At 47.9% G+C, this 12,698-nt stretch overlaps 1 protein-coding gene across 7 annotated transcripts in view; it reads left to right on the plus strand.

Annotated features, from left to right (window-relative positions):
• Nucleotides 1-2,719: 2,719 nt before the first annotated feature.
• LRCH1 (leucine rich repeats and calponin homology domain containing 1) overlaps nucleotides 2,720-12,698 on the plus strand; it is a 205,901-nt gene continuing 195,922 nt past the window's right edge. For 3 of the 7 annotated variants that reach the window (XR_003791704.1, XR_003791705.1, XR_003791706.1), the window contains exon 1: nucleotides 2,996-3,296. Coding sequence is in view for 2 of the 7 variants with exons in the window: in XM_029210024.1 (XP_029065857.1) it covers nucleotides 2,996-3,296 (301 nt within the window). In the remaining 5 variants the exon portion in view is untranslated. Of the gene's footprint in view, nucleotides 5,098-12,698 lie in introns of all 7 variants that reach the window. The other 4 variants (XM_029210024.1, XM_029210026.1, XR_003791707.1 and 1 more) reach the window with 4 other exon arrangements.

A 12,698-nucleotide genomic window follows, 5' to 3' on the forward strand; every position in this document is an offset into this window, starting at 1 on the left:
CATCATCCAAATAGTTTGTAAAAGGTTATTTGTGGACCATCCACAAATGAGGCTATATAGGAAAACAAGGGGGAATAAAGACTAAAACGTGGTAAATTAAATATATTAATCAGAACCCTTCACTGCATTGACCGAAAACCAAATAAAATTGACTTAGGCAAACAGCAGAATGTATCATCAATACACTACTAGCTATCTCACAGAAACTAAAGATGTGAATTAGGAACAGTCGGAATCTAGGGTTTGGACACAATCAGGACCCTCGGATCCTCTGGGTGTTCCGTCATACGGTCAGAAGGCCACTTCTGGAATAACCAAGATGGTTAGCTGGGTCGACGTAATAACACAGCTGTTATCAGAGGACTATATGTAGGGTGGGGGGAGAGTGAAACAGGAAGAGGGTTCTGTTTTCAGAAGAAATAAAAAGGGTATTGAACAAAGCAGAAATGTCCACCTTCTTAAAAAACTAGTGAAGAAACAAGACAGCAAGAGAAAGTGGCTTGTCAAGTTTCTTGAATATTTATGAATAACCAAGATCACTTTCAAGGGTAAAGTCCTCTCCCCCATTTGAAGGAAAAATTCCTTCATTCAAGGACATCATTTGTAAGATGCATCAACAAATGGCAGCCTGTAAAACACCTGGTCTATTGTGCAATGCTTAATTACTAATCTTCATTGTGCACTCATTATATGCAAAGTACTCTTGGATTCTGGGATATGGGGAAGAAGTTGCAAAGATGAATAAGTCCCTCCCTCAAGGAGTTTACATTTTAGTAATCTGGAGAAGATAAAGCAAGCTATAATAACAAGGTCAACCTAACATAAGAACAGATTACTACAAAGCAAATCCTGAACTTATATCCCATCTTTTCCTCTAAAAAAGAGTTTGTGGTCCTAAAAGAATTATGCTCTATATGATGCAACACCACAATTCACGGTCTGAATTACATTTGCAGTCGCCAGAAGATGTCCTCAACCATACCCTGCATACTGATCACACAGACTACCACCTGGTTTTAGCTGAAGACTTTCAAATGAAAATTTTTTCTGTGTTTCTCTGTTTCTCACTGGCTTTTTGGGAAAAGGCCAGTGAGGAAAGGGAATGGTAGGTTATTTTTTACAAGTACACTTTCCCTTTCATCATCATCATTATCATCATTATTTTCAAGCCTGGCTTTTAAAAGTCTGGGAGGCAGAGGAGAAAAAGTTGATGAGGGAAGAGGTTTCCGGGGAGGCTACCAGCAGGTGGCGCTTGTCTCCTCCTCTGAGGTTACAATGTTGGACTCATCCTAGAATCCTGTAGGACTCAAGGGCTACGTACTATGCACGCAGTCAATAGTACAATAGTACGCAATCTAAAGTACTACGCACGCGGTACTTTAGATCCAGCCTGGTGCTCAGGCCACCACGTTTCTGCATCACCACTTAAAAAACCGCCTCCTCTACTCCAAGGGTTGAATTATTTTTGTACTGACCCGCATCCTCACTTCCCCTAGCTAAGTTGCTCACAGGGACGCTGCTCAAACCTTGGGTATAGAGCAAAAATAAAGGCCCTAGAGAGTTGGAGCCAAAACTTCGGAAAGGAGTGGGACTTTATTAATCTTCCAGCTGGTCTGCTCTTATGTTGTCAGATGTTCTGTCTCCCCTGGTGTGCCAGCGTTGGTCTGGGCAGAACATGAATTCGCTTGCAGGCGGACACATCAGCTCCCACGCCCCACAGGGGCTAGAGGAAGCGCACAAGGATACCTTGACGATACCTGTGCGCAGGCTCCAACTGTGACTGAGTTATTGGCTAGTTGGGGTCACTGACTTTCTGACCTTTCCAGCCCCACCCAATTCTGGGCTCAGCCAGCCACAGCCAGCCCCTCTTCCTCATAGGACAATGGGTTCTGTCCGCCATAAAAACGACCTGCATTTTGAAAAGTCCTTCCTTTCCGTGTCTGTAGTTTTCTGCCATCGCTCAGAAAACCCTCTGCCTTACTCCTATTTGTTTGCAGCGAGGTGCGGCCCGGGAGGGCGTTTACAGGAAGGAGGGCAACCCTAGAGTCTGAAGGCTCCGCCTCTGACTGCATGGGTGAACTCAGACAAGTTTCTTTATTTTCTTTTTTTTTGCGGTACGTGGGCCTTTCACTGTTGTGGCCTCTCCCGTTGCGAAGCACAGGTTCCGGACGCGCAGGCCCAGCGGCCATGGCTCACGGGCCCAGCCGCTCCGCGGCATGTGGGATCTTCCCGGACCGGGGCACGAACCCGTGTCCCCTGCATCGGCAGTCGGACTCTCAACCACTGCGCCACCAGGGAAGCCCTCAGACGAGTTTCTTAACTTCCTCTGTGGCCTGGGGGAAACAATTTTTCCGCTCACGGGGTCCCTGGATTAATGAGGTCACGAATGCAGACCACCTGGACCAGCGAATGGCTCATCGTAGGTGCCCAAATGCCAGGGGTCGTCTGTTGGCCTGACCCCACAGTGAAAAACTGCCTCTCGGGGAACTCTGGGTCAAATAACCAGAATAATTTGCAAAATTGAGATAACCTCTCACCTCCCCGTGACCTCACGGCATCCAGCCCCCCACGTCCCCGGATAGCTGGGCCGAGCAGCAGGGCCACCGCAGCGGGCGGCGGAGGAAGGCGCGGGGCTAGACTGACGGCTCTCGGGTAGGAGGAGGAGAGAGCAGGCGGCGGAGGAGGGGAGAGCCGCCTAGAGGAGGGAGCAGAGGCGGGAGGAGACACATGCGCGCTGCCTGCCGCCGCTGCCGCCGCCGCCGCAGTCCTCAGCTTGCCAGGGACAGGAAAGCTTCGAGACCGAGCTGCCGCTGCCGCCTCCCCTTCTCACCCCCCCCCCATTCCGCGTGCCTCCCACACCCTCCTCCCCTTCTTCCAGCATCTCTCGGTGGAGCACTGCAGGGACTCGGCCCGGGCTGCCGTCTCCCCGACCCGGGGGAAAGCTGTGACCCCCCCCCGCAGGAGCGGCAGGGCGGGGTGGGGGGCCCGGGAGAAGATGGCGACGCCGGGAAGTGAACCCCAACCTTTCGTCCCCGCCCTGTCAGTGGCTACTCTGCACCCCCATCATCATCCCCCCCACCACCACCATCAGCACCACGGAGGAGCCGGAGGCAGCGGCGGGGCCGGAGGCGGCGGCGGCGGCGGCGGGGGCTTCAACCTGCCCTTGAACCGGGGGCTGGAGCGCGCGTTGGAGGAAGCGGCCAACTCCGGGGGGTTGAACCTCAGTGCTAGGAAACTGAAGGAATTTCCCAGGACGGCGGCCCCCGCGCACGACCTCTCGGACACGGTGCAGGCAGGTGAGAGAAGGCCGAGGGCGGGAAGTGGGCGTGGGTGGCTCTCTGGCTGGCTGTCGTCCCTTCCCCGACGCGGTAGCCAGTCTGAGATCTGGCCTTGCTGAGGGACCAGCGGCCCGTGCTCTCCCGAGGAAGGGACCCGCGTGGGCGCTGCGGCGCCGGGAGAGCCGGGCTGCTCCGGGACGCTCGGCCCGCTAGCGTGTGGGAGCGCGTGGGTCTCCGGCTCCCCACCCGCGGCGGCCGTGTGGGGGAAGTGGCCGCCGGGCTGGGACTTGCGGGCGCGCCCGGTGCGCGCAGTGAAAGTGGGAGGTTTCAGGCGGCCGCGGCCGTTTTCTGGGCCCCGCGTAGAGGCTGGGAACCCGGCCGCGGTGTCTGCGCCTCCGCTTTGCGTCGAGGCGTCGCCCGTCCTGGTGAGGAAACCCAGACAAAGGTGGCGCGCCCTCCGCCGACCCGAGGGCATCGGCGCGGTGCCGCGAGGCCCCCGCCGCGACATCACTGAGCGCTCCAGCGACTTGGTGCCGACTGCGAGGAGGTGCCGAGGCTTCTCCTTCCTGCGCCTGTGCGAGGAAGGAGCGGCCGCCAAATCGCAGCGAAACCGAATCGCCGCCTCTTTGCTGGGGGGGGGGGGGCGGTCGGCTCCCCGGTTCTTTGCCTCTAGCTAACCGCCCACGCGGTTTGGTTCCTGCCACCGAGGCTACCTAGCTCTCAGTAACCCGAAATTTGCGGGGGCCCTGGAAAGAGACGGCATGGCATATTAAAAAAAAAAAAAGAATAATTAAAGTGAGCCGGTTTTCCTTCGTGAGCCCGACAAGTTGCAACTCGCGTCAGTGAGCATACAGCCTTTTCAAGTTATGTCATGTGTTGACATATTTCTGAGAGGTCTGCTTTCTCTTTGGTAGTTGGAGTTACTGGAGTGGGATCTATAAACAGGAAGGAGGCTGCTGGAATGCGATTCAGGCCTTGGGATCCCTACAGAACTGACTCGGTTCCCGACCGTCCGGTTTCAGCTCCTTGGGGGAGGGTTTGTATCTTGGCAAGCGCCCAGCATTTCCCAGAGCAGTGGGTGCCCCGTTTTGGAACCACCGCCCAGACCTCGTGGCTGTCATCACATCAAGGGCCGAGTGTCAGACCCCTAGGATCCTGGACGGCATGACTGTCAGCTCCAGATCTCCCAGTTTCCTCTCCTGCGGGAAGAGGGGTTCGGGGGAGGGGGCAGACAGTTGCCTTTTGGAGCTAGGTTTCTAATGCTCCCCTCCTTTGATTCAATAAACTTTTATTGAGTCCTAACGAATATTTAGACAGAGTTCTGAGTTCACTGGAGGCAAAAAGGGCTCTTAAGGGTCATTAAACTTTGTAATTTGGATTCAGGGATAGTCAGAAATGGGCATAAAGGAGGGAATTTCCAGAGTCGAGCTGTCAACAGCTGGGGAGTCTCTTGATAGGACTTCTTAGTTGCATTTTCTCAAGTGGAAGTTATTCCAAGAATTGCCTGAATCATTAACTTAAAAAAAAAAGTCCGTTGTTAAGTTCGACTTCCCTTTTGCTGTAGAGTGTACAGTGAGCTGTGGAAGGATTGGATATGACTGCAGAAAATGGAGCTGGCATGACCAATAATAATATGTGTTTGTCGTTCAGGATGGGGGCATTGAAAGTTGTTCCTCTAATTCAGTTATGCTGACGTTTATTTCAAGATGGGTGAACTGCTCCGTTGGCATTTCTTGGAGAAGACCCGCGCTTTTTTAAAGAAATTAATTTTTTTGGCTTCCTTGGGTCTTCGTTGCTGTCTGGGCTTTCTCTAGTTGGGGTGAGTATCATTGCAGTGCGCGGGCTTTTCTTTTGTTGCAGAGCACTGGCTCTAGGGCCTGCGGGCTTCAGTAGTTGTGGCTCAGGGACTTAGTTGCTCCAGGGTGTGTGGGATCTTCCCTGACCAGGGCTCGAACCAGTGTCCCTTGCATTGGCAGGCAGATTCACAACCACTGCGCCACCAGAGAAGCCCAAGACCCATGCTTTTAAAAGCAGGGACCACCTCTTTCAGTGAAGGCCTTACCATGTGAGGCACGGCAGTGCTTAAAAATATTTTGTTCTCTCTTGCTTGCTTGTGGCGAGCTGTGGTTGTGAGTTCCGCAGGTTTTAAAATTATGAACCCCACTTGCGCGTGTTTGATGCTCAGAAAATTCTAACTAGTTAAAACTTGGAGGCTTAACTTGCTGTCAAAAAAGGCAGTGTTAATTACGGGAGGCGGAGTGTCACTGAAGTTTGTAGAAAAGTTAGGAAAACCTTATAAAGATAAAGAGAATTCAATGTAGACAGCTATTTTACATGAAATTTCAGTACCTGAATGTGTTAAAGAGTTACTTTTGCAAAAACATCTTTGCCTCAGGTCAAAGCTGGGTGTAAACCAAATGTATTCTGCCCTTTGTTCTATTTACCGAGCACTGTTCCTTATTTGGAAGAGCAAAACTCAAAATAAAGCAAGAGTTAAAATTACCTCCGTTTGCACAGTGTTGACATTTCCTGCATATAAAGAGTTTTAGTAGAGTGGAGTGTATGAACAGTAACATATACAATAAAGACAGTGGTTTCTCTGGGGTTAAAATTTAGTTTACAGAATATCTCTTAAGATCAGAAGGACATATGAAGATCCTTAAAGACCTAAGATGTAAAGTGGACTTTTTCATAAATTTTGGAAGACAGCGAGTGACATGGAAAGCTTTTTCTCACTGTTCAGTTGTATAATACAGACCATTTGGTTTATGCCTTGTAAAAGTAACTCTTCTGGCAGCCCACCTAAGCAGAACTGCACTCTTGGGCAATGTAGCTTATCTGGACAGGAGTTGTGAAACCCCAGATGCAATCACAGAAACATAGAGGCCCTGGGCTGCTCAGTAGACGTTTAAGCTCTGTCAATCAAGTGCATACATATTTTTCAGAGGAAAAAAGCTCTCAGGCTCTCCCCCTCACTTTGAGCATATCGATTTACTCATATTTGAGTGAAAATAGTTTGGTTGTAACAGGGTCTAGTCTTTTTGCAGGTGAGAAGGGGAAAGAAAGGCTGATCCACGTGGGTGTGGTGGAACAGGTGACACTGGCTGAATGGGAGAAACCTGAACAAAAGAGCCACAATGAGCACCGGGTGTGTGTCTGCACTATCCTGCCCGGCACTATCCTGCCCGGTCCTTGGTAGAAGCTATTCAGATCATCATGTACAGCTGGGGAGAGTTGAGTAATAGTTGCTGAAGATCATAGCCCTACTTAAATGGTGAATCAGGGATTGAACTCTGATGGTTTCACTCTAGTGTATGTGTTCTTTTCTTTTTCTGCATTGGGTCTTCGTTGCTGCACACGGGCTTTCTCTAGTTGCGGCGAGCGGGGGCTACTCCTCGCTGTGGGGAGCGGGCTTCTCACTGTGGTGGCTTCTCTTATTGCGGAGCATGGGCTCTAGGTGCGCGGGCTTCAGTAGTTGCAGCACGTGGGCTCAGTAGTTGTGGCTCTCGGGCTCTAGAGCGCAGGCTCAGTAGTTGTGGCGCACGGGCTTAGTTGCTCCGCGGCATGTGGGATCTTCCAGGACCAGGGCTCGAACCTGTGTCCCCTGCATTGGCAGGCGGATTCTTAACCACTGAGCCACCAGGGAAGTCCCTAGTGCTAATATTTTAAGTAGTGTCATTTTGGGTTAAGGAAGTTCCAGAGGAACTATAAAGCAGATTGAAAAGAGGAGTAAGAAAAGAAAGTGTCTGTCTCAGGCTGATTGCAGGAGGTCCTGGAAAATAAAAAGGAAGCTCTTGGATTTGATATGCAGAACAGTTGTTGAAAGTTGCTCTCATTAAGGAGAGGGAGGGCTGTGTCATTGCCAGTATCTTTTTGGGGTGGCTTGAAGCAGAAAAGTCTATATGGGAAATGAAGGGCTCCCCCAGCGTGGGGGACAAATACTCATCGAGGTCCTGTATGTGCCAGTGCAGGTGCTGGAGGAGGTGCAAAGTGTAAGACACGACAGGAGCGCCACGACAGGTCCAGGAGGCCACGGGACTCTCAAGGCAGGTCAAGGTGAGATGCCAATAGCGTAGATAGACATTGCAAAATTCAGGAACTAAAAGGCCATTTCAGTTAAATGAGTTAGGAAAGACTCATAGCAGAGGTGGGATTTGGGTCAGGTTTTGTAGGATGGCACATTCTGTGGTGGGAAAGATGGTTTGAACGTGTGGAGTGAGAACCTGACAGCCTGAGACTTGCTGAGAATAAAACAGTAAGAGAGGGCATTCAGGCCTGTGCTTCTGGTCATATTCTCCCACCCCACTGTCACCATGTAATGAGGTAACAGAGCACAGGGCTCTTGAGGATGCTGGGGATGGCTGAGGCCTGGGATATGTCAGCCTGTGGGACTGATGCCCTAGTCTGTCTGAGATACCTCTCTCCAGTGTCTACAGAGGCAAAGAATCTTCTCTGAGATTTGTGGGCAGGCTTATCTGCTGAAGCCTGACTTTCCCCCGCCCCACTCCCATCCTGTAGCAACCGAATCCTTGGGATATTAGCATCCTTTAGTCATTGGGATGCACCCAGGACTTGGTGATATCTATTTGGTCTCAAAAACCATTCCATTTCGGTCATAAAGATTTTTCATTACAAATGTAATGAAACTTGAAATCACATGTGTTTTCGTAGAACGTGTGTTCTTTTATAGTTATATCTTGTTTCAAATTATGCTTCTGCTATTGAACTAAATTTATTAGTCATTGCTGTAATGATTGTTTATTGTGGTAGTCATTATTTAAAGGACTATATTAATGACATATATTCTGAATACTTCATTCATAAACAATGAGTCATATCCTTTTCCTTCCTATTATTATTTTTTGCTTGTTGATCAGTTTCAATGCAGAGGACTTCTAATAGTAAAAGCTGTTAGAACTACTAAGACTCCATATATATGGTGTCTCTGAACCATATCCAGATGTGCTCTTCCACGTTTCTGTTGGTGGCGGAAGCAATCTCCACAAACATACCTCTATTCTCATTGCTTGCATTATGGGCTGCTCTTTATTGAGAAGGCAGAAGCACACTTACCATCTTTCTAGAATAACAGCGTACAACCATAGGCAGCAAAACCTCTGGTCATTTTTGATCTGTGCCAGTTTATAAGGTCAGCCTAAGGTTTGACCTTCATCATTGAAAGGATTCTACCGGATTGTTTGTCAGCCACTGCGACATCTTATTTGATTTTTGGTGAGCGTATGTTATTAGGCAAAAATTCGGCACACCCCACTATTTAAAATTTTTAACTTCGATTGTTGACTAAGTTTTTTTTTTTTGAGTTTTGTTGCAAACTTAAATTTTTCATGCTGTGGTTTAGCAGTTCTTTGGTGTAAGCATTTAAAGGGTAGATACCTTTTGAAATCCATGTTGGTGTTGATCAGTGCAGAGGTTAATTTCCTTTTGCTCTTGCTGTCCTACTGGTGTGAACAAAGGCTTTTTCTGTCCTGTTACTCAGCTTCATCATTACTTATTTAAGCATAAATTGTTTCCTTCTTTTGTGTGTACTTTTCTATTTTTCCCCTTTTTCATATCTGTTTGTCTACCTACCTACCTATATCTGTCTACCTATATCTATAGGTATATCTATTTACCTATGTTTATAGGTATACTTATATACTTGTATTTATAGGTATATATCTATATCTATATAAATTTATGTAGGTGTGTGACTTGCTTAACCAAAAAAGAAAGCCCAATTATATTTGCATATCTGATGCCTTTATTTATGTATAATTTATAGGAAGTCTAGAGGCATCTCTCATTGCTACAGTTCTTTTGTTGCATGAAAGTATTTTTTTTGCACCAAAATTTTCATTTGCTCTATAAATTTCTATAGAGATATAGGTATAAAGATGTTTTATCTTTAGGCTGGGCAGCATTTACTTTCTCTTCATCTCTTCCCAGAGTCATCTCCCCCAGGTGCCGTATTGAGTATGCTTTTTCAGAGACTTGGCAATTGAAATGGCAGAACTGCTATGAACTCTATTTAAGGTATTTATGGGTTCATCAGTCAGACCACCTGACTTGAAATTTTGTCTGTGCCTCACAAAAACCTGTCTGTGATGCTACTTTCCAGATTTGGTTTAGCATTTTGGAAAATTAGACTTCTGCCTTAGAAAGACATCCGGGAAAACTGGCCTGGGCTTTGACCTGGTACTGCCACCAAGATCACCATTTGTGAACTGTTTCAGTGACTGTGTCACTTGTTGGAATTAAGGTAATTTGGTGTTAATTGCAGTGTTTATTTCAAATATAAAATTACAATCTATCATGAAAGGCTTAAGGATGTAAGACCCAAAACCCAGCTATATTTACATATCTGATGCCTTTGTTTATGTATAATTTATAGGAAGTCTAGAGGCCTCTGTTACCGCTGCTTTTTTTTGTGGCATGGAATTCTTTTTGCCGCAGAATTTTCAGCTGCTGTTATATTTCAGACAAGTTTTTGTGTGTGTCGTGTGAATTGTTTAATGAAAAAAGAAAAAAAAGGGAGAAAGAAAAGAAAAAATACGGGAAGTCAGGATTCCATGTAAGCCTTAGTTCAGGAAAACTAGGCCTGCCAATAAAGATGCAAGCTTGAAGCATGTCTGTGTTTTCTTCATCTTAATTTCAGAGTTCAGTAGTATTGCTTCCATAAACTGTAGTAAGAAGTCATACATTTGGAAGCCATCTGTTCCCACAGAGTAATTCAAAAATCGAGTGAGACTGTTTACATGAACAGAAAGTTGAGGAACTGTGAGAACGTGGCTTCTCTTGCTTTTACTCCATCAAGGCAGTAGGAGGGAAATGCCTTTATAGTTGGATTTCTGTGCGCTCGTACTTTTTCCCACCCCTGTCCTCCTTCACTGGCCATAGAGGAGGAGTATAGGGGGGACAAAAAAAATCAGAGAACAACAGTGTTTGATTTGCATCACAGAAACATTTTTTTTGCTTGATGAGACATTATTGCTCCTGTGTTAATATGATGTTGATACTGAGCCAGCTTAACTTATGGTACCTGGAACTTTTCCAGGATTTTAAAAAATTTTTTGCACTCATCTTCATTTTTTGTTGCTAGTATATAGAAATGATTATTTTATATAAATTTATTTATTTATTTTTGGTTGCACTGGGTCTTCGTTGCTGCGTTCGGGCTTTCTCTAGTTGCAGCGAGCGGGGGCTACTCTTCGTTGCGGTGTGTGGGCTTCTCTTGCAGTGGCTTCTCTTATTGTGGAGCACAGTCTCTAGGCGTGCGGGCTTCAGTAGTTATGGTACGCGGGCTCAGTAGTTGTGGCTCGCGGGCTCTAGAGTGCAGGCTCAGTAGTTGTGGCGCACGGGCTTAGTTGCTCCGTGGCATGTGGGATCTTCCCGGACCAGGGCTCGAGCCCGTGTCCCCTGCATTGGCAGGTGATTCTTAACCACTGCGCCACCAGGGAAGTCCCTCCAGGATATTTTAAGTCACCAAGGTCAGGCTTTATAATTTTGGAATCTGCCGTGATACTCACTTTCTTCCTTTTGCTGTGTTTCCTCAGTCTCTTTGCTGGAGAGGCCCTAAGACCGTGCGACTTCAAGCAGAGCCGGGATCCCTCTGGCTCAGTGGGCCTTGAATTTCCCCTTCACTGTTCTCCCCAGATGGGCAGAGAGAGGCCCCATTTTAGTTTCCTTAATCTTCTGGCTTCTCCCGTGGCCTTGCTTTTGACAGCTGACTCCTGCAGCGCAGGCTGTGGAGTTTTGCTACTCAGTGTATTTCCCTAACGTTCTTTCCTATTTTTTGATGTTGATGCTGTACAGTGCTACGAGTAGCATCAATGCATCTGACCTGGTTCCGTCAGCTTGGCTCTGATTTGACGCACTTTAGCTCTGCAACAGTGACAGTTTCAAAGATAGCATCACTCGCAGACTGCCTGACTTGGCCTTCCTTTAGATTGCCTCTGTTTTGCTTTTCCAGGTCATTTCCCTCCCTTCGCCCTCCTCTCTGCCCTGGAAGAGTCTCCTTAACCACGCTCCTACTTTATCCAGTCCCCAGCCTACTCGAGACACGGGCCTCCCTGCCATCCCTTCCTTGCAGATCTGAGTACTGAATCAGGCATAGCTTTAAGGCACTTTTGCATTATTCCCTTATGGCATTTTTGTTAGTTATTGCCTTCCTCTTTGGTGCTTTCCCCAGGTTTCAGCTTTTTCCTCCTTCGCTGGCCTGTGAGGTCTGGCTAGGCAGGGGTTTTTCCTTATTTTCGTATGTGCCCTTCATGCCTGTCACAGAAAATGCTAGATTAACATCAGTGCACCGTTCTTTCTCCTCTTTCCTACTCACAGCCCTCTCTTAGTCCCCACACTCTCAATCCATCATCTTGGATCTGCCACTATGCACAGTTTGCTGATCTGCCTTTTTTTTCAGCGCTGACCTTATTTTTTTTCACATGGCATCTTTTTGCTTCTCAGCGTCACCCACTGTATTAGTTGGCTCGGGCCGCATAACAAAATACCACAGACTGGGGGGCTTAAACACCAGACATTTATTTCCTCCCAGTTCTGGAGGCTGAGTCCAAAGTCAGGGTGTCAGCAGGGCTGGTTTCTTCCGAGGCGTCTCTTCCTTCGCTTGTCATCGGCCAGCCTCCCTGTGTGTTCCCATGACCCTTCCTCTGTGCCTGAGAGTCCCTGGCGTCTCTTTGCGAGTCCAGATTTCCTCTTCTTATACAGACACCAGTCACACTGAATTAGGGCCCACCCGTAACCTACTCATTTAACCTTAAGTACCACTTGAAAGGCCTAATCTCCAAATAAATCACATTCTGAGGGACTGAGGGATAGGGCTTCTAGGCATGAATTTAGGGGGACACGATTCAGCCCAGCACGCACTCCCTCTGGTGTTGCTGGTAGCTAGCTACTGTTCCTCCCCCAGCCTGGATACAGTGACTTTGTGCTGTGCAAGTCTGCCCTCCCACGAGGCCCAAGCCAGGCCCGTCTCATTCACCACTCCAGCCCCAGGACCCAGCACAACACCATGCTGATCCCACCTGGGTGCGAGGTGGACCCTCAATAAATGTTATTGAGCACATGATGTGCTGTAAAAGGGGAAGGGGCCACATTCATACTTAAAAATGGGTGACTCTGGCCAGTCTGGGCCCCCCTTCTCCCCACCATCTCTCACAAATTTAGAATCTTCTTTTTGGTGGTTGGTGGGTCCCCAGAGTTATGCTTTCTCAACAGGAGTAAAAAGGGAAGATAAGGTTGCTTTCTTCAACATTTGCAGGTGTTTGATAAGCCAGGTTACATCGGAGGTAGAGTTATCCTGACATCTGAAGGGCATGGGTGCAGTTTTATTGTATCAAATAGTGCTTGAAATTAACAAGTAAAGTGAAAGTCAACAGTTTTTGAGTACCTATCATGTATAGGAGCTGT

The sequence above is a fragment of the Monodon monoceros genome, unplaced genomic scaffold (assembly GCF_005190385.1).
Source record: "Monodon monoceros isolate NGI ecotype Baffin Bay Population unplaced genomic scaffold, NGI_Narwhal_1 Super_Scaffold_8, whole genome shotgun sequence".
In the NCBI taxonomy this organism is placed as follows: Eukaryota; Metazoa; Chordata; class Mammalia; order Artiodactyla; family Monodontidae; genus Monodon; species Monodon monoceros.